Below are 19,623 nucleotides of genomic sequence, written 5' to 3'. Positions count from 1 at the left end.
AGAAAAGCAATATAAGTGTATTAGAGGGGAGGGACCTCTGTCCTGTGATGTACCTCCAAAAGAAAAGTATTTTACAGGTAAGCTGTTATAAAATAGGATTTTTATTTCTCCTCCTTCACAGGACACAGACTCAGTAATTACTGGTGGGATGTCCCAGAGCTATGCTATCTGAGGGGAATCGCACATAGGGTGTACTCAGACCTGAGGACCCTGTACCGCTGTCTGCAGCACACTATGCCCAAAGGCGATGTCCTCTTTCCTTCTCACATCCACCTGATAAAATTTGGTGAATGTATGGATTGATGATGAGGTTGCGGCCTTGCAGATTTGAGCCATGGAGGCCTGGTGATGCACTGCCCACGAAGCAATAGCCCTAGTGGAATGCGCCTTGATCTGAAAAGGTGGAATCTTTTGCTTCAAAACATAAGCTTGAACAATTACTTGTCGAATCCATTTAGCAGTGGTAGATTTTGATGCTGCCTGTCCTCTTAGGACCCTCTGGCAATACAAACAAAACATCCGTTTTGCGAACCTGAGCCATCGCTTCCAGATAGGCTTTCACTGCTCTCACTACATCCAAATAATGTAGTGACTTCTCTTCCATAGAACAGGGATTTGGGGGGGAAAAAGCAGAACAATATCTTGGTTTAGATGAAAACCCGAGACCAAACTAGGATGAGGGCGTAACACCACTCTATCCTTGTGCATTATCAGATACGGTTCTTTACAAGAGCCGCTAATTCTGATACCCTTCTGGTAGAAGAAATGGCCACCAGAAAAATGTATTTCCTTGTCAACAGAACTAAGGGAATTTGATGTATCGGTTCACAAGGCTGCTTCTGTAAAGCTGAACCAAATTCAAATCCCAGGGGTTCAGAGGCACCCTAACTGGAGGATTAAGGCACGTTACCCCTTGTATAAAGCTTCGGACCAGAGTGTGAAGCAAGTGGACGTTGAAACAGAACCGATAAGGCTGAGACTTGGCCCTTGATGGTACTCAAGGCCAGTTTCATCTCGCATTTCTGAAAAATGGGTTAGGATTCTGCCTATGACATTTTATTTCTGGGGTGCCAACCCCTGGATTCACACCAGGAAACATGCTTTCCAGACTCTATGATCATTCTGGAAGCTGGTTTGCATTAATCAAGGTAGATATCACAGGGCCCAAAAGCCCACAATTCTTCAGAATGTGGGTTTCAATAGCCAAACCGTTAAATTTAGTGTTTGTAAGGTGGGATGGAGTACCAGTTCCTGGGATAGCAGGTCTGGACGGTAGGGTCCATGGAGAGCCTACCGCCATCTCCACTATTTCTGCATACCAAGCTCTTCTGGGCCATCAGAAGCACAGACTTCTTTCCCTGCCTGATCCTGCAAATCAGTCTTGGCAGTAGCAGAATAGGAGGGAACGCATAAATCGGAGAACTGATGCCATGGAGTAACCAACGCATCTGTCCCGCATGCAAGGGGATCCCTCATTCTTGACACAGTTGCCGACTTTGTGTTTGAACCTGGACGCAAAGATCTATATCCAGAACCCCCATCTCTGGCATATGGCCAAAAAGACGTTGTGGTGGAGAGACCATTCCCCTGGGTCTAACTGCTGGCGGCTCAAGTAGTCCACCTGCCAGTTCTCTACCCCCCGGAATGAAGACTGCCGATATGCATGGCACATGTCTTTCTGCCCAGATTAAGATCTGGTTTACTTGAGCTGGATGACTCTTGGTGATTGATATAAGCCACTGCTGTAGCATTGTCGGACTGGATCCTGACAGGGCAACCCTGCAACCATGCTTTTAGGGCTAGATACGCCATACAGATTTCCAGAATGTTGATGGGTAAGGTCTTTCGGTCCTGGACCACCTCCCTTGGACAGTCAACTCTTCCAGGACTGCCCCCCCAACCTGAGACTGCCATTACCACTGTCCAGGTAACTGGTAAAAAGTGTTTTCCTTTCTGCAGTTTTTCGGGTATCAACCACCAGCTGGGGCCCTGACGCGTTGTAGGGGACAGATGCATCGGAAAATCTAACGCCTGAACCTTCTTGTTCCAGGCCGATGGGATACTGTTTTGCAGTAGCCTTGAATGAAACTGAGCATGGGGAACTGCTTCAAGTGAAGCCACAATCTTCCCCCCAACAACCTTGTACAAAGACTAATAGAAGGACCCTTCTTTGCCCTGGCTACCTGAATCAGTTCTCTTATAGCACTGATCTTTGCTTAGGGTAGGAATACAGCCTAGCAGAGGGTATCTATGACCATATTCAAATACTCTAGTCTTCTTACTGGTTTTAAAGACTTCTTCTAAGTTGAGGCCCCAACCTAGGCATTCCAGGTAGTTGATTGTGGTGACCAAATTTTGGTCCAGGCGGGCTACCGACCAGTCTATCAAGAGCAAGTAGTCTAGGTATGCTATTATCGTTATACCTTGGGGCCCTTAATCTGGCCAGAGGGGCCAAAATCTTTGTAAACCCCAGAGGTGCAGTAGCTAGCCTGAAAGGCAGAGCTACAAACAAAGTGGTGCGTTAGTTTTCGGAAAAAAAACAGGAACTTTTGATGAGCAGGGAAAATGGGTACATGCAGGAATGCATCCTTGATGTCTATTGATGCCAGAAATTATCCTCCTTGTAGGATGGAGACTACCAATCGGATCAATCCATGCGAAAGGACCATAGCTCTAGAAATCGGTTTAGATCTTTGAGCTCTAGAATGGGTCTGACATCTGTTTGGCTTTGGTACCGTGAAAAGGTTTGAATAAAACCCCACTCCCTGCTCTTGCATGGGAACTACCATAACTTTTTGCAACAATGGTCGCTCCAACGCTAGGAGAGACTTCTTTTTCTCTGGGTACATTTGATCTGAGGAAATGGGAATTCTAATTTGTAACCTAGAGTTATTGTGGACATCTTAGTAAATTTTTCCTCCATAGGATAAAGTGTAAAACATTTTTTTTCCCCCCCTAAAAAAAAAAGTTATCTGGGTGATCCCACTCAGAATAGATAAGCCTTTCCAGCAAAGCATGTGGAGTTTGAGGTGGGTTCTTTAACTGACTCGGGTACGGGTAACTTAAATGTGGAACGGACCAATCCAGCAAGAATTTGCACCAACAATTTCTCATCCTGAGAAGCTGAAGAGGGCCCTTCTCCACGAGATTCCTCAGAAGTGGAATCATCAGTTTCATCCCGATCCTCTGAGGGGGATTCCTCTCATCCCTGAGTTCCTCACTCTGAGGGTCCTGGGTGACAGAGGGGGGGGGCCTAGTGCGTTTTCTTCCACTGAGTGAAGATGCGATTAAGGCCACTAATCTTTCCTCTAAACCATTTATGGTTGAGGAAGAAAACCTCCTGTGTAATGTACACAGGTGCTGAAGTGCCAGAAGCAGCCCCTGACCCCGACGGCTCTCCCTGTCCAGCCTCCCTGGGTGCTGCAGAGGGGGGGTCCTTGGAGCCTCTATTCTTTGGGGTACTTGTACCTCTTTTACCCATAGTGCAAAGCAACAAAAGGTAGAGGTACCACAAAAAATGCACTGACTGCTGAGCCCTGTAGTTCAGCTACTGCTGCTGCTACTTAAGACTCAGTCTGGTGCCTAAGTAAATGCTGCCTGGGAATACATGTGTCTCCCACACTCACATGTGCTTGTCAGCTCTGTGTCCCTCCATAGGCTGTGTGCATCTGAAAGAGTGCACTTTAAAGCCTGTGTAGCCTAGTGCTCCCCCCCCCCCCCGCTTTTTTTTTAAACAAGTGTTTCCCACGCAAGCAGAGGGTCTAACCCTGCTCTGCCTAGCATGGAGGGGAGGCTGGGACAGGAGAGGGAAGGGCCGGTGGATGTGAAGCCACTGTAATGGTGGGGTATATTACTGCTCTCAGCCCCCTAATACATGGAGGGAGAATCCCAGAAGGAAAACCCCATACGTTCATCATTCCTGGAGCATGGCTGGAGGAGCAGCATAGCACATGGACACCCAGCAGACAGATCAGACATGAGAAGGTATGTGCTCTTGGCAGCCCCCAGTGGCAACTATAGGCACAGCATAAATTTACTTAAAAGGAGAAAACCTACTAGCATTAGAAAAATTCTTGGAGTCTCCCTTACCTTATCCAGCTGCAGGGTCTGAATAACAGACCCAATCTTCACCTCTCACGGTGGGCTCCGTTGGGGGGGGGGGGGGGGTGGAACCTTCAGACTGGGGCACCCTTGAATAGGGGATCCGTGGTTCTGGGCCTGTATAGCACCCTGCCCAGAATATGGCTGAAAAAAACAAATGCAGGGTCCCAGGGTCCAGCTCTCTAAAGAGAAGCGTTACAGGTAAAACCTTGTTTCTTCGGACACGAGGCCTGGGTACCATCCAATTCGGCCTGGAAAAGACTCCTTAAATGGGTCCAGTTGCATAGCTGGCCCAGTAAGGATTTTCCAGCAGAGCTCAGCACATCTTGTGACCAACACCTAAGACACTGGCAAAAACGGAGGTACCTGCAGTAGGAGGCGTTTTATGGGGGATTGAACTTCCTGTCTAGGGTGTGCCAGTGTCCAATCACCTAGTGATACCCTATAACCCACCAGTAACTACTGAGTCTCTGTGTCCCATGATGTACAAGAGAAAATGGTATTCACTTGTTTTTCACTTTGAAGGGACATTGATATTGCACTGTTCTAGGTTAGGATTTAATTCTGCATGAAGTTTCAGGATTGTGAAATGGTGCTATAGTATAGCACGTTTCACTACCACTGCTAAATACAAGATCTTTGCTTTGTACAGATAATTTTACAAACCTTTCATATATCTTCCATTAGGTCATGATGATCTGGAGCAGCTATATTGCCAGTACAGCAAAAAGCGGTTTCAGTGGCTGTTTTCCTATTGGCTGTTTGGACTTTCCAAGTCATGTGCCAGGCAGCTGCAAAGAATTTATCTGTGGTGGCAAAGGTTTGATAAAAGGAGAGTGTCCCAGTGGGGTTCTACAGATTGTGATGTCCAGTATCTTGCATCTCTTCATAATGTTACAATGGACTTCTGGAATGGGCAGCTGGCCGATCATGATGAAAATATAGGTAACATGTTGACTCCTAATAAGGGAAAAAAACTTTGGCTTTGTCCTATGGCAGGCTCACTGTCCCTCATTAGCACCCCCCACAACACTGAACGTTTGTTACATTTGTGAAATTTCTTACTGTTTAAGAGATGACTGATTGAATTTTCAGGAAGTCAGCTCTGTGATTTTATATATATATATATTTTTTTTTTTTTTTTCTTCTGGCAGGAGGATCGCATCATATCCTCTTCTCTCTAAGTCTAATCGGGCTAAATTTCTCATAAACCCTTGGGATGGAAGTGAATGTGGGAGGTACACTAGAACTCGCCCACTTCAACATAAATTGCAGCCAGCAAACATACATAATGCACTGTATGATGGCTTACATCCTTATAAATGCATTTTAACCACTTCAGCCCTGGAACATTTGGCTAGCCATAGACCAGAGCACTTTTTGCAATTTGGTACTGTAGCTTTAACTGACAATTGCGCTGTTGTGTGACATGGCTCTCAAACAATCTTTTTTTTTTTTTTTTTAATTTCTCCCCCCCCCCCCACAAAGCTTTCCTTTTGTATGTCATCACCCACGGTTTTATTTTTTGCTCTATAAACAAAGGGCGACAATTTTGAAAAACGCAATTTTTTACTATAATGTATCCAAAAAAATTATAATATATTCATACACAGACTCTTCCACATTATCTGACATTCCTGCAGAGCTGTGACCTGGGATTGTACAGATGCTGAGGCTCCCTTGAAGCTTGCTGGGAAAACAGAGCGCTGGCCTAGCACTGTCACTTCATATGATGCAGTGAATGCGGTTTATAAAGGACGGGGGGGGGGGGGGGGGTCATCATTCAACTATAGGCAGATTGCTTACTCCAACTAAGTTGTGGGGTTTTTGGATAGATGGCTAATCCTGGTATCAGTTTATTTTCCATATGTCCTGTTTAGGTTTCCCTTTACACTTCAAGTCACATCACTCCCATAGACTTGACTCTAAAACCCAGACAGTGATGCTAATGCCTTACCACCCTAGCCAAATCTAATGGCAACATTTTGGGCTTAATTCAAATCCCTTATTTTGCATGCTTTTAGGCCCCTTTAACAAAGTTGCCTCACATGAAGCAAGATCTGCTTGCTCAGCGGGGATCTCTCCACTGATCCCCACTAAGCAGGCGGATGACGGGTCTGTCCTCTCTGCTATGCTGACACAGCATGCTCGTCTATGGGCCAATTGGATGTAAATGGGCTGTCTGTCTGTTTCTACCCAATACCAGCTGGCTGTAAAATGGGGGGGGGGGGGGGGGGGGGATTGAAGGTGATTGAATGGTGCAGACAGGATTGAATGGTGGGTGTCAGAGGACATGTACCCACTGTCATCCACCACTCCATAGACCGGAGGGTCTGATCAGGTCCACCTGAAAAACTGACAGGTGGACCTGATTGGACCACCCATGTAATAGGGGCCTTGGTACCCAAAATTTTGCTATAAATCCTTTTTGAATCAGCATTTGCTTGCAGATTATACAGTGATCTAAATGGTGGTGGTTGTGCAGTTCTAAACAGGTCAGTTCTCTGCAGCAATATGGAAGCCAAGCTTTTGGCTTTTTTTTTAAATTGCTGTGGAGTAGTTAGTCTTTGCAACCATAAGGAGCAGTTTTACATAAAGCAAAGTCAATGGAGACCAGGCAAACAATTGTTTTCACTACATGCTGAAGAAGAAAAATGGGCCTGCATCAATTTGTTTTGTTTTTTCCCCCAAGGTATTCAAACTGTGGAGAACTACTTTTCCATGTGCAGATCCCTCTTGGCGTGGGTATTGGGACGTAAATGGGGACGGTTTAAGCAAAAGAAGGTATCAAGTAGACTTTATTTTAGTAAATACTCTTAGGTGTTTAGCAGTAGTAACACATTTCACTTATTGCTAGATACTATCTGCTCATTGGGATCCATCCTATCTAGGGTCATCTTATGTGTACCAAACACTCAGACTGGTCAAATACAGATCTTTCAATTGATGGGATAAACAAAACCCAGAGATTATGATGGATAATAGTGTAGTACTGGATTTGAAGCAGATAAATAGAAAATGGCACATTTGCATAACAGGGTGCTTAAGTGAGTACCAACACTAGACATGCACTGCCAAGTTTTTAATTTTGTTTGGGTCACTCGAATGCCGCATCTAAATCCTTTTTTTTTTTTTATGCGTTTAGATGCAGCATTTGTTGGTTAATTTGTAACTTCTGATAAATTTGTGTACACTAACAGCCAAATATGAAAGGAAATTCCAATACCTATAATTGGCAAGTTATTAGCATTGTGTTTTCGTTCTTTTGAATTCCCCAAAATTGTTAAATGGGTTTTCATTAATTCAAATATTTCCGAATGAACAAATCTCATTTAAAAACAAATTGCACATGCTAACCAAGGCCTCACTAATAAACCAGTACAGCCACCTGTATGGAGCTGGCGTGCGTTACAAAACCTGGAAGTGATGCAATCTGAGTTTCATTGGCTTTTAACCATTTCGGCCCCGGACCAATTGTCAGCCTAAGGACCAGAGGTCTTTTTACAATTTCGCACTGCTTTAACTGGTAATTGCGTGGTCATGCAATGTTGTACCCAAACAAAATTTGCGTCCTTTTCTTCCCACAAATAGAGCTTTCTTTTGATGGTATTTGCCTCTGCCATTTTTATTTTTTGCGCTATATAAATGGAAAGCCCAAAAATTTTGAGGAAAATATATTCTACTTTTTTGTTATAAGAAAAATCAAACTCAATCTTAGTCATACATTTAGGGCAAAATTTATTCAGCCACATGTCCTTTAGTCAGGGCTCGACAAACCCCAGGTTGCCAATGCGACCAGAAATCGCGACCTGGCGCCTAAGCTGCCACCAGCCGACTCACTATCGATGCCCCAGACATGCAGCAGCATTAACACTGATTGCCATCTTCCTCCCTCCTTCACACTCTGCAGAACCGCGCTGTGTGTGAAACTGACACGCAATGAAGAGACGAGGATCTGTCAGCCTGATGTCGGTGGGGGCAGGACCCAGCAAGCTATCAAACACCAGCCAATGGGATCTGGGCGGGCTGCTACGTGTATGTGGCCTGCACCTTTTCTTAAGCAGCCCAATCGTTGGCTGGTGTTTGATAGCTGCTGAGTCCCGCCCACCCCGACATCAGGCTGAAATCTGACATATCCACCTCTGTTACTTGTCAGTTTCACACCCCGGCAGGGTCCCGCCAGCTCCTCTGTTACATTTAAGTAACAGAGTGCTCCGTGTGAAACCTGCCAATGCCACCTCCAATCAATACTGCCAGTGCCACCTGCCAGCGCCAATCAATACCACCTGCCACCAATCAGTGCCACCTGCCATCGCCCAACTGGCAGGGCCACCTGCCTTCCAGTGGCAGTTCTATCTGTTGCCAGCCTTACTCTTTCTGGTCACCCCATACCCCTGATGTAACAGCGTTTCAATGGAGTTATTGACTGGGTGCTCCATTGTGAGTTAGGGATAGGGGTGAAAATGAGTGGCCTTACCCCGGGAGCTGAAAAAAACTGGCTCCTAACTTTTTTAACTGGCTCCTAAATTCAAAGCAAATTTGTCAACCCCTGTCTTTAGTAAAAAAAAGTCAAGTGTGTATTTATTTGGTTTGCGCAAAAGTTATAGCGTCCACAAACTAGAGTACATTTCCCTAATCGTCTTTCAGGACAGCCACTATGAGAGATAGACTCCTCCTCTTCCTCTGGAAACACTGCGCCAGCCCATAAATTCTTACTTCCCCTGCCGGACCTCAGTTATTAGTGTTTCCTCCGGCGGGGAGACACTGTGCAAGGAACCAGGCCGATCAGCTGGGGAGGCTGTGGCCGTTTTGTCGTTAAAAGAACCCGGTTGAAAGAAGCAGGGGCTTCGTTTGGAGAAAGCTGGGTTCAAACCGTTCGAAACCAACGTCCGCGTGTCGGACGGGTCGAACGGTTTACTTACCTCACCAGGTACTGCCACCCCTTCCGAGTCGAGCGCGGCTTCAGGTCGTGGGGGACTCCTATCGCGTCTACAGGGACGCAGCTGGCAAGCCGTTCGGAAGATTTCCCTGTACATGGGTACAGTCCGCCCCTTTTTTTTCTTTGAACCGAGCGGGCCGAACGACGGGCGACGTCGTATCCGGCGGAAACGAAGGCTTGACCTCGAAATACGATCGACTTCCGGTTCCGGGTCGTGGAGCTGATAGGAGGGCCGGGCACAAGCTGGAGATGAGTTCAGAACGTGCACAGGCAACGTGGAACTCTGTAGTAAGCAGCCACCTGCAGTCATGTCGGAAGCTGAGGCTCAAACGACAGACTCTATCTCCAGCATTCCTAAGGTAAGAGCGCCCTGGGGAGGGGTACTCTCTATCTAGGATCCCCCCACCCCAATGTATGGTTCTATCATGGGTGGGGGGGCAGGCCCCCTGGGTGGCCAGGGGGGAGGGGAGGCTCAGATCCCTTCGTTTTAAAAAAGGGTCTAGTGCACTCCCAGGGTTGTATCCCGAGCTTTTGATTGACTTTGTCTTTTTCTGTTTTTTTTTTCTTTTTTCCTTTTTTTTTTTTTAGAAAGCTACGGAAAAAACTAGGTCTACGCATAGCTCTAAAAAGAAGTGTGCCTCCTGTAGGGACATTTTAGGGGAATCTTGGACCAAAGTGTTGTGCAAAGGCTGTATTGACTCCCTCGTTAGGGAAAGGGAATCTGAACAGGAGTCAGGACTAGCAGCTTCAGTCAAGGAGCTCTCGTCCACCTTCTCTTCTTTTAGGTCCCTTTTTGAAAAATGTCAGCTTCCCACAGGTCCATCTCCCCAGGATACAACCCCACCTCTAGCACAGAGTTCTGCTCCAGTCCAACCTGCTAGTACAGGGGGGACAGAGGTTGCAGGCCCTTCAGGGACAGGTAGGGAACTTCCAGACAGTTCCTCTTCCGATTCCCAGGAGGGTTCCGAGGGGGAGGACCAGGACAGGTCCAGGAAAGCCTCCAGATATACCGTATATACTCGAGTATAGGCCGACCCGAATATAAGCCGAGGCCCCCAATTTACCCCCCAAAAAACTGGCAAACTTATTGACTCGTGTATAAGCCGAGGGTGAGACATGCCTGTCCATCCCTGTGTGTGTGTCCGTCCATCCCTGTGTGTGTGTCCGTCCATCCCTGTGTGTGTGTCCGTCCATCCCTGTGTGTGTGTCCGTCCATCCCTGTGTGTCCGTCCATCCCTGTGTGTCCGTCCATCCCTGTGTGTCCGTCCATCCCTGTGTGTCCGTCCATCCCTGTGTGTCCGTCCATCCCTGTGTGTCCGTCCATCCCTGTGTGTCCGTCCATCCCTGTGTGTCCATCCATCCATCCATCCCTGTGTGTGTGTGTCCATCCATCCATCCATCCATCCATCCCTGTGTGTGTGTGTCTCCATCCATCCATCCATCCATCCCTGTGTGTGTGTGTCTCCATCCATCCATCCATCCATCCATCCCTGTGTGTGTGTGTCTCCATCCATCCATCCATCCATCCATCCCTGTGTGTGTGTGTCTCCATCCATCCATCCATCCATCCATCCCTGTGTGTGTGTGTGTCTCCATCCATCCATCCATCCATCCATCCCTGTGTGTGTGTGTGTGTCTCCATCCATCCATCCATCCATCCATCCATCCATCCATCCCTGTGTGTGTGTGTCTCCATCCATCCATCCATCCCTGTGTGTCTCCATCCATGTGTGTGTGTGTGTGTGTGTCCAGCCTACCTTTGTCCCGAGCCTCCGTCCCGTGCCTTGCCTCCGTCCCGTGCCGTGCCTTGCCTCCTTGCATCCGTCCCGTGTCGTGCCTTGCCTTGCCCCCGTCCCGTCCCGTGCCGTGCCGTCCCGTGCCCTCTTCGTCGGCGGCCATTGTAAAGTTCAAAAGCTGCGCCGCCGCCTTCGCCTGTGATAGGCGGAACACTGAATTTCCCAGCAGCCTGTGTTCCGCCTATCACAGACGTCGTATCATCCTCGTCCGTAGTACGAGGATGATACGACGTCCGTGATAGGCGGAACACAGGCTGCTGGGAAATTCAGTGTTCCGCCTATCACAGGCGAAGGCGGAGGCGCGGCTTTTGAATAGAATGGCCGCTGTCTGTCTGCTCGACACGCTGATCGAGCGGGCAGACAGCGATGACTCGAGTATAAGCCGAGGGGGGCACTTTCAGCCTCAAAAAAGAGGCTGAAAATCTCGGCTTATACTCGAGTATATACGGTAAGTTATCCCTTGATGAGGTAGAGGACCTCTTAAAGGCAATTTATGCAACCCTCGGTATCCAGATGGATAAAAAGCCCCTAACCCTGCATGACCAAATGTATTCAGGTTTAGGGGAGCCAAAAAGAAGGGTGTTTCCAGTACACGAAGTTTTAATGGAAACAGTTAAAAAAGAGTGGCAGGATCCGGAGAGAAAACCATTTTTATCTAGATCCCTCAAAAGAAGGTTCCCATTTTCAGAGGACCCGGCATGCCTTTGGAATAAAAGTCCCAAATTGGATGCCGCGTTCTCCCAGGTCTCCAGACACACAGATTTGGCGTTTGAAGACATGGGGGCCTTGGCAGATGTCATGGACAAAAGGATTGACTCCCTGCTTAAAAAGACGTGGGACTCGGCTATCGGCAATTTAAAGCCTGAAATGGCAGTTACAGTTGTGGCTCGCAATTTAGAGCACTGGCTCTCACAGATCCAACAACATATTGAGGCAGGCACAGATACAGAAACCATTCTGTCATCCTTCCCTACTATGCTGCGAGGGATCACTTACATAGCTGATGCCTCTGCTGAGTCCGTCCGCATGTCGGGCAGAACGGCGGCTCTAGCCAATTCGGTCAGAAGGGCCCTCTGGTTAAAAACATGGCCAGGGGATAATGCCTCCAAGATAAAGCTATGTGGGATACCCCTGACGGGGGACCTCCTGTTTGGCCCAGGGCTGGAGACGGTTCTAGACCGGACAGCGGACAGGAAAAAGTCCTTTCCTCTCAAACGGAAAACCCCCGTACCAACAAAAAAGGGGTTTCGCCGGCAGGGGCGTAGGGGAAACCTCTAAACCAGAGGGGAAAAAGAGAACCTGGCCCCAAAAAGGCAGGGGCAGAGGAGGGGCGATTTTTCGCCCTCCTATCCAGCCCCGTAAAACCCAGTGACTGTCCAGCTACAGTGGGAGGAAGACTGGGGGCCTTTCTTCCACAGTGGGAGATAATATCCCCCAATCAATTTATTTTAGGGGTAATAAGAAGGGGGTACCTCTTGGAATTCCTAAGACCACCCCCTCAAAGGCTCCTTGTCACGCATCTACCCAGGTGCATGGTAAAGGCCGAGGCCTTGCTAGAAGCTCTGAGGGAATTGGAGAATCAGGATGTTATTCTCAGGGTCCCAAAAGCAGAAGAGGGAAGGGGGTTTTATTCTCACATCTTCATAGTGAAAAAACCCTCAGGGAAGTTCAGGTTGATTCTGAACTTGAAGCCCCTGAACGCTTCAGTGACATACAAAAGATTCCGCATGGAATCGATCTTTTCAGTAAAGGCGCTTCTGCCCCACAACTGTTTCATGGTATCCCTGGATCTACGGGACGCGCATTTACACATCCCTATAGCGGAAGCCTCGCAGAGGTTTCTACGCCTTGCCATAGATCTGGGCGGAGAAACAATACACTTTCAGTTTCAGGCCCTGCCATTCGGGCTATCCTCTGCACCCCGCATATTTACCAAAGTCCTGGCAGAAGCCATGGCTTTTCTTTGGCTCCAGGGGATATGTATAATTGCCTACCTGGACGACCTGCTTTTATTTGCAGCATCCCCAACACAGTTGGTCAGGGATCTCGATCTAACCAAAGGGGTCCTTACAGACCTGGGGTGGCTTCTGAACTTGGAAAAGTCCAGCCTGATCCCCTCACAACAGATCTCCTATCTAGGTTTCCTGTTGGACTCAACACTGTTGAGAGTTTTTCTACCAAGAGAAAAGGTACAAAAACTGGACAGTGCGGTGGCCTCTCTTCAGAGCAACCAGCTGGTTCCCATAAGGGTTCTGATGTCAGTACTGGGTCTCCTTACATCCACCCTTCCAGCAGTGCAGTGGGCAGGGCTACACTTTCGTCCCCTACAGTCCTTCATCCTAGGGGTATGGGACCACAGTCAGGAGGCCCTAGACACCCTAGTTCATGAAATATAGACAACAGAGGGGGAGATTTGGGACTTTAAATGAAGTACGGTTGAGTACCTCCATCCCGGTAATTAATACGCATATAAAAAGGGAAGTTTGGGACTTTAAATGAAGCACTTGGATAGTAAACGACAAATATTTCATTGGACCATATTAATTTATTTAATTGAATGTTCAAAGGAACTACTCATTATAAATAAGTCCAATTGATGATGTATATAAATAATGATACAGAAGAAACATAGTATATGACATAATGTATAGTATCCACATGTAATCATACATAACAGTAATAGATAGATTAGTTAGGTAATATGGCAGAATGATGCCCATGACAGCATATCCGACATCAGCACGTATTCATATTCCACACCAAGTAAAGAAATCCCTCTGGTGGTGGAGGAAAGTGACAAATCTGTCGCAAGGTCGTCTGTGGCTCATCCCGATTTCTTGGGTAGTAACCACAGACGCAAGTGGAAAAGGTTGGGGGGCACATTTGGGTTCCCTTCTAGCCCAGGGCACTTGGGGGGACGGCGAGTTGACTCGATCGTCCAACTGGAAAGAACTAAGGGCAGTGGGACTAGCCCTCAAATTCTTCAAAAAAGAGCTCCGGGTTCACCACATTCAGGTGCGGTCGGACAACTCTTCCGTAGTGGCCTATTTGAACAAACAGGGTGGCACGAGAAGCGGAACCCTGTTGTCTTTAGCGACAGATTCTGTCCTGGGCCGAAACCTACACCCTTTCGCTCTCAGCAGTTTTTCTGAGGGGAGAGAAAAACGTGGTAGCAGACTTTCTCAGCCGAAAGAGGCTGAGGGAGGGCGATTGGGTTCTCAACCAGGAGGTCTTCAATCTCATAATAAGGAGATGGGGGTCTCCGGAGGTAGACCTGTTCGCGTCCAGAAACAATGCAAAAACCCCCTGTTTTTTCTCCCTAAAAAGGGGAGAAGGAGCCTTAGGGGTGGACGCTTTGAGCCAGAATTGGCACTTCAGAACTTGCTATGCCTTCCCACCTCCAGCGTTGTTGCCAGCAGTTCTGAGAAAGTTTCAGATGGAAAGCACATCTCTGATTCTGGTGGCTCCACATTGGCCCAAGAGAGCATGGTTCTCAATGCTAAAGCAGTTGGCGGTAGAACCTCCCTTACTCTTGCCCCCTCGGGACGATCTCCTCTCTCAGGGGCCAGTCCTCTGCCCACAGGTACGCCAGTGGAAGTTAGCGGCCTGGCTACTGAGGAGGGTTTATTAAAATCTAAGGGATTTTCAGACTAGTTTTTACCCTCCTGGACAGTAGGAAAAGAAACTCGCCAGATCTATGAAAAGGTCTGGTTGCGTTTCAACAAGTGGTGCGCAGAGAACTCCTTCCCAGTACAGAGCTCCTCCGCAATGTTGGAATTTTTACAATGTGGGGCAGATAAGGGCTTATCCATTAGTACCCTTAGGGGTCAAGTATCAGCCCTCAGTGTTTATTTAGAGGATCATTTGGCTGCCAACCCATGGGTAGTCAGGTTCTTTAGAGCCCTGTCCAGACAGAGACCGGTCCAGGGTCTGTCCTTTCCCAGATGGGATTTATCTTTAGTTTTGCAGAGCTTAACTGGACCCCCCTTTGAGCCTTTAAAGGAGTGTCTTCTGAGAGAGCTTACTCTGAAGACAGTGTTTCTGGTAGCAGTGACAACTGCTAGGAGGGTCAGTGAGATGGAGGCCTTATCAGTCAGGGCTCCCTTTTGCGTTATTTTTCCGGATCGGATAGTTTTGAAGACCGATCCAGCCTTTTTGCCGAAAGTGGCATCCAGCTTTCATAGAAGCCAGGAAATTGTTTTGCCCTCTTTTTGTCCCAATCCCTCCGGTGAGAAGGAACTAAAATTCCATTATTTGGATGTTAGGAGATGTATCCTACACTATCTGGAACTGACCAAGGCATTCAGAAGGTCAGATTCCTTATTTGTTTTGTTTTCCGGGGCCAGGAAAGGTTGTAAGGCGTCCCGGCACACTATTGCTAGGTGGCTCAGAGTAGCCATCGAGCAGGCTTATTTAGTTGCAGGGAAAGAAATCCCAGTGGGTATTAAAGCACACTCCACTAGAGCTATGGCAGCCTCCCAGGCAGAAAGAGTGGGAGCAACGCCAGAGCAGATTTGCAGAGCAGCAACATGGTCCAGCTATTCCACTTTGGTAAAACACTACAGAGTGGATCTGGTGTCGGCAGGTGAGCAGACCTTTGGGCGAAAGGTCTTGCAAGCTGTAGTCCCACCCTAACTGGTAAGTGCTCGCTTATCCTCTCATAGTGGCTGTCCTGAAAGACGATTGGGGAAAATTAGAGTTACGCTTACCGGTAACGTCTTTTCCAGTAGTCTTTCAGGACAGCCCTAGTTCCCACCCGAAAATTGGGGGGAGTCTTACAAAAGACCAGAGCGCAGCAAGATAATGGTATTTGATAAATATGTTATTAATGTGTTCTTGTGTCTCCCCAGCTGGCCAGAGGTATTCTCGATATAAACTGAGGTCTGGCAGGGGAAGTAAGAATTTATGGGCTGGCGCAGTGTTTCCAGAGGAAGAGGAGGAGTCTATCTCTCATAGTGGCTGTCCTGAAAGACTACTGGAAAAGACGTTACCGGTAAGCGTAACTCTAATTTTTCTGGAATTTACACAGCTTTTAATTTATGACTGCCTATCATTTCTTGAGGTGCTAAAATGGCAGGGCAGTACAAACCCCCCCCCCCCCATGACCCCATTTTGGAAAGTAGACACCCCAAGGAAATTGCTGAGGGGCATGTTGACAAAAGTTGTCACTAAATGATATATTGCTCACTCATGCCATAGTTATGTGGAATTGCACCCCAAAATAGATTCTGCTGCTTCTATTTACTGAGAGGCACGTTGAGTCCATGAAATATTTTATATTTTGTCACAAGTTGCAGGAATATTACAATTTTTTTTTTTTTTTTGCACAAAGTTGTCACTAAATGATGTATTGCTCACACATGCTATGGGCAGAAGTGAAATTGCACCCCAAAATTCTGCTGCTTCTCCCGAGTACAGGGATACCACATGTGGGGGACTTTTTGGGAGTCTAGTCGCGTACGGGACCGCGAAAACCAAGCACTGCCTTTCGGCTTTAAATATAAAACGCTACCAAAAAAAACTGCTAGGGATCAGGTCTGACTCTGCGAACGCTGCAGTTATGTGTTTAGTAAGTGACAGTGATCGATACTGCACTTGGGTGGGCTGGGCGGAGGGGCAAAATGCAGGTGCTAGCAGTTATCTGGGCTGATCCCGCTAACTAGCGTTTGTGTGCCTACATGTTGGTGCACACTTACTTTTAGTATTCTCCTCGTAGTCCGGTCAAAAAGACCTCCCCGAGGAGAATGACATCACTTCCTCCCTGTCCTGTGTTTACTATACACAGGCGGGGGAAGCTTCTCATTCGCCAGGAGCGATCGAGAGGGGATGGCCAGAAACCAACGGCCACCCCCCTCATCCCAGATCGCTCCTGCAGCGAAACGGACCGCGGCATCCAGCGGGAGGGGGTCTGATCGGACCCCCCCACCCGCTGGAAGGTGAGCACGTACATGTACGTGCCTGTCGGTGCCATTGCACCGACTTGCATTGCCATGTGGCGGTCCTTAAGTGGTTAATGGTAACTTTTTTGAGTGCATTTTACTCACTGGTGGAGCGCTTTAATAGGAAAAGTCATTGCGTATCAAGGTGTGGTGATTGGAGGATTCTCAAAGGACCTATCACTTTACAATTTACTTTTTAGAGGTTTTTGGTGTTTACATATTGCAACTATTATACATTTTGCCTCAAAGTGTTACTAAACTCAGTAATATGAACATGGTTCATCCGTGCCCCTGTCAAAACTAACTACAAGTCAAGCTCTTTAGTCTTTAAATTAACAGATTATGGATTGGCACTACATTAAGTGCCCAATAGGTCAGTCCACCCCTGCTTATTAAACGGTCTACATTCAGTGAAAGATCATGCACTGTAAAGTTATTCAATCCATATTGAACACCATTTGGCTGCTTCTGCTTGGCACATGCACAATGGCACCCAGGAAAGTCAACACATGACTGCAGCATGCCCAAACATGCTGAGGTGTGGAGCAGCCAGTCCTGGGAGAGCTTGAGAAGGAGGGGATGTGAAGTACACAGAATCTCTCAGGCTTGTGCATGAGGTATGTAAATCGCCTTTCACTTTACAGCAAGGGGGAGAAACAGACTCTTATTTCTCAGTCCATTTTTCTTACTGAAAAAAGAGAATGGGACTGAACAGAGCTGGATTAACATTTCCAGGCAAGACTGGGCACAGATGACATGAACACATATACTGTGCAAGCATTGATTAAAACACTTTATTTTATATTTTTTTTCGGGTTTACATCAATTTCAAGTTGCTGTTCTTGAAGCTCAAGTTAAAATGAAAATGGGAAGCTCTGATACCTCATTCTCTGCACTAATAACAGGCTGCAGACAGTGGACTTGCCAGTGAATCTCTAGTGTGTGGTTTTTTTTTTTTTTTTTTTTTTTTTTTTTTTTTTTTTTTTTTTTGCTGGTCCCAGATAAGATTATCATTGGTCAGGGTGACCATTGCCTGCATTATGCTACACAAGACTGCATGTGCCCCATTATTGCAACTAGTGGAGAGTGGCATGACTGGGTGCCCTCATGGCAGTGTCACTGCTTATTGCTTCAGTGGGATTTCCGCCAATTTCAAGCAGAAATTGCTTGGTAGAATCAAATGCAGGAAGATAAAGTGTGTGTGTGTGTAAAACCTTAGACTAATTTACTACCCAATGCAAAATAAACTAACCCCCTTCTGGTTGGGGCTTGGATGTACTGCCTCCATTCTCATGCCCGTATACCACTTGGGTAACTTTCTTTAACTTCTATGAGCCTATTGGTATGGCAATAATTGGTTATTTAAAGGGTTTGTAAACCTCACATGAATTGGGAACAATGCACATCCCTGTATACTTGTGTCTATCCAAAGCAGTGATTTCTACCTACTGCCTCTTTCCTGTTATATGCATGAGTCGCTTCTGACTGCTTTTCTGACTCGGATAATTGATGACAAGGGAGGAGAGCAACACACAGCCTGTGATTGACAGTCACAGAAGTGTATTTTACTTGTACTGTGAGGGAGGATAACAAGGTAATGGATATGTATGTTTGTCATTTTTCTGGCTAGTGCAAGATTAGAGGCAGGACCTATGTCCTTGAAGCCTTTTTGGATTATTAGTACATTAATCACAACTGTAAAATCATTCATTTGATAACCTGTAGAACAATTTTTTTTTTTTTCTTTTTTTTTTTTTTCTTTTTTTTTTTTTAGGTTTACAGAGACACATTGAAAGGTGTATATCGTTCTCTGAAATCTGAGATGAGGGTTTCATTAATAAGCCATGAACATTTTTGGACAACAGCTAAAGTTCAGATGTACAGAATCTGCAGTCTTGAAGAAATTGCTGGCAACTATGTAAACTGGAAGCTCATAGATTCGCTACCAAGCTACAGGTACAGCTCGGCTTTAAAATTCTTCCTGAACCCTAAAGGCTTGCTCAGCCATTGGCTGCTAACACCGATTGGATGCTGGTTGGTGGATGGCTTTCCAGCATGCCTATTCAACAGAAGTTGAACAGGCTGCTGTACACACTGGTTGAATGTCAGCCAGTTTGTTCACCTGGTGATATTTGGATTGTGTACCAACCTTTGGGAGGTGCATTTGATACCCTAGAATTACACTGTCCTTAGTCTTCAGTGTCATTAATGCTGAGTCATTCAACCAGCATAGGACAACTTGTGGTAAAGGGGTACTGCCTAACACTTGGGATTCGTTCATTGTCTCTATTGAGTCCTGTTTTGCATAAGTCAGTACAAGGATGAATATAAATAGTTTGACCTTTGCCACCACAACACTAAGGTGGGATGTGCTGACATGTAAAATTGCAGGCATGCTGCATTTTTATCAATTTTGCCACATATCTGCCTTGCACTGTTGTAGTGAGCAGAAATGTCATTTTGTGACATTTAAAAGCAAACTGTTGGTGCTGCAGCAATGTAAGGCACTGCCACACTAGAAAGGCATGTTTTGGCCTTGGCGCAGCTTTGTATCCAGGACCTGCCAGACACTAACAGCAGCTGCTTATGTTGGCAGAACCAGGGTAAGCTGTGGGCCTTGGTTTAGAGACTCCCCTGATCTAAAACATTCCATTGTAGCTCTGGCTCTGTTTAGGGTAATTTCCTGCTGGAAGGTGAGCATGTGCCCCCCCCCCCCCCCCCCTGCTGAAGAAAAGCATCTCCACCATGATGCTGCCACCACCATGCATCCCGATGGGGATGGTGTGTTCAGGGTGATGTGTGGCATAAAGCTAACACTCCCAGCTCTTCAGGACTGGTAAGTACAGCT

The 19,623-nt window shown here is 46.8% G+C and overlaps 1 protein-coding gene across 1 annotated transcript in view; it reads left to right on the top strand.

Annotated features, from left to right (window-relative positions):
- The window catches only part of LOC143987887 (uncharacterized), a 44,752-nt gene that overhangs the window by 14,334 nt on the left and 10,795 nt on the right, over positions 1-19,623 (top strand). Inside the window, exons 4-6 of the mRNA XM_077487044.1 lie at positions 4,789-5,046; positions 6,794-6,885; positions 18,550-18,731. Coding sequence (XP_077343170.1) covers positions 4,789-5,046; positions 6,794-6,885; positions 18,550-18,731 — 532 coding nt within the window. The remainder of the gene's footprint in view (positions 1-4,788; positions 5,047-6,793; positions 6,886-18,549; positions 18,732-19,623) is intronic.

The sequence above is a fragment of the Lithobates pipiens genome, unplaced genomic scaffold (assembly GCF_037356315.1).
Source record: "Lithobates pipiens isolate NorthernLeopardFrog02 unplaced genomic scaffold, aLitPip1_a1.2 Scaffold_18, whole genome shotgun sequence".
NCBI lineage: Eukaryota > Metazoa > Chordata > Amphibia > Anura > Ranidae > Lithobates > Lithobates pipiens.
This window is presented reverse-complemented; position numbering and strand designations above follow the sequence as displayed.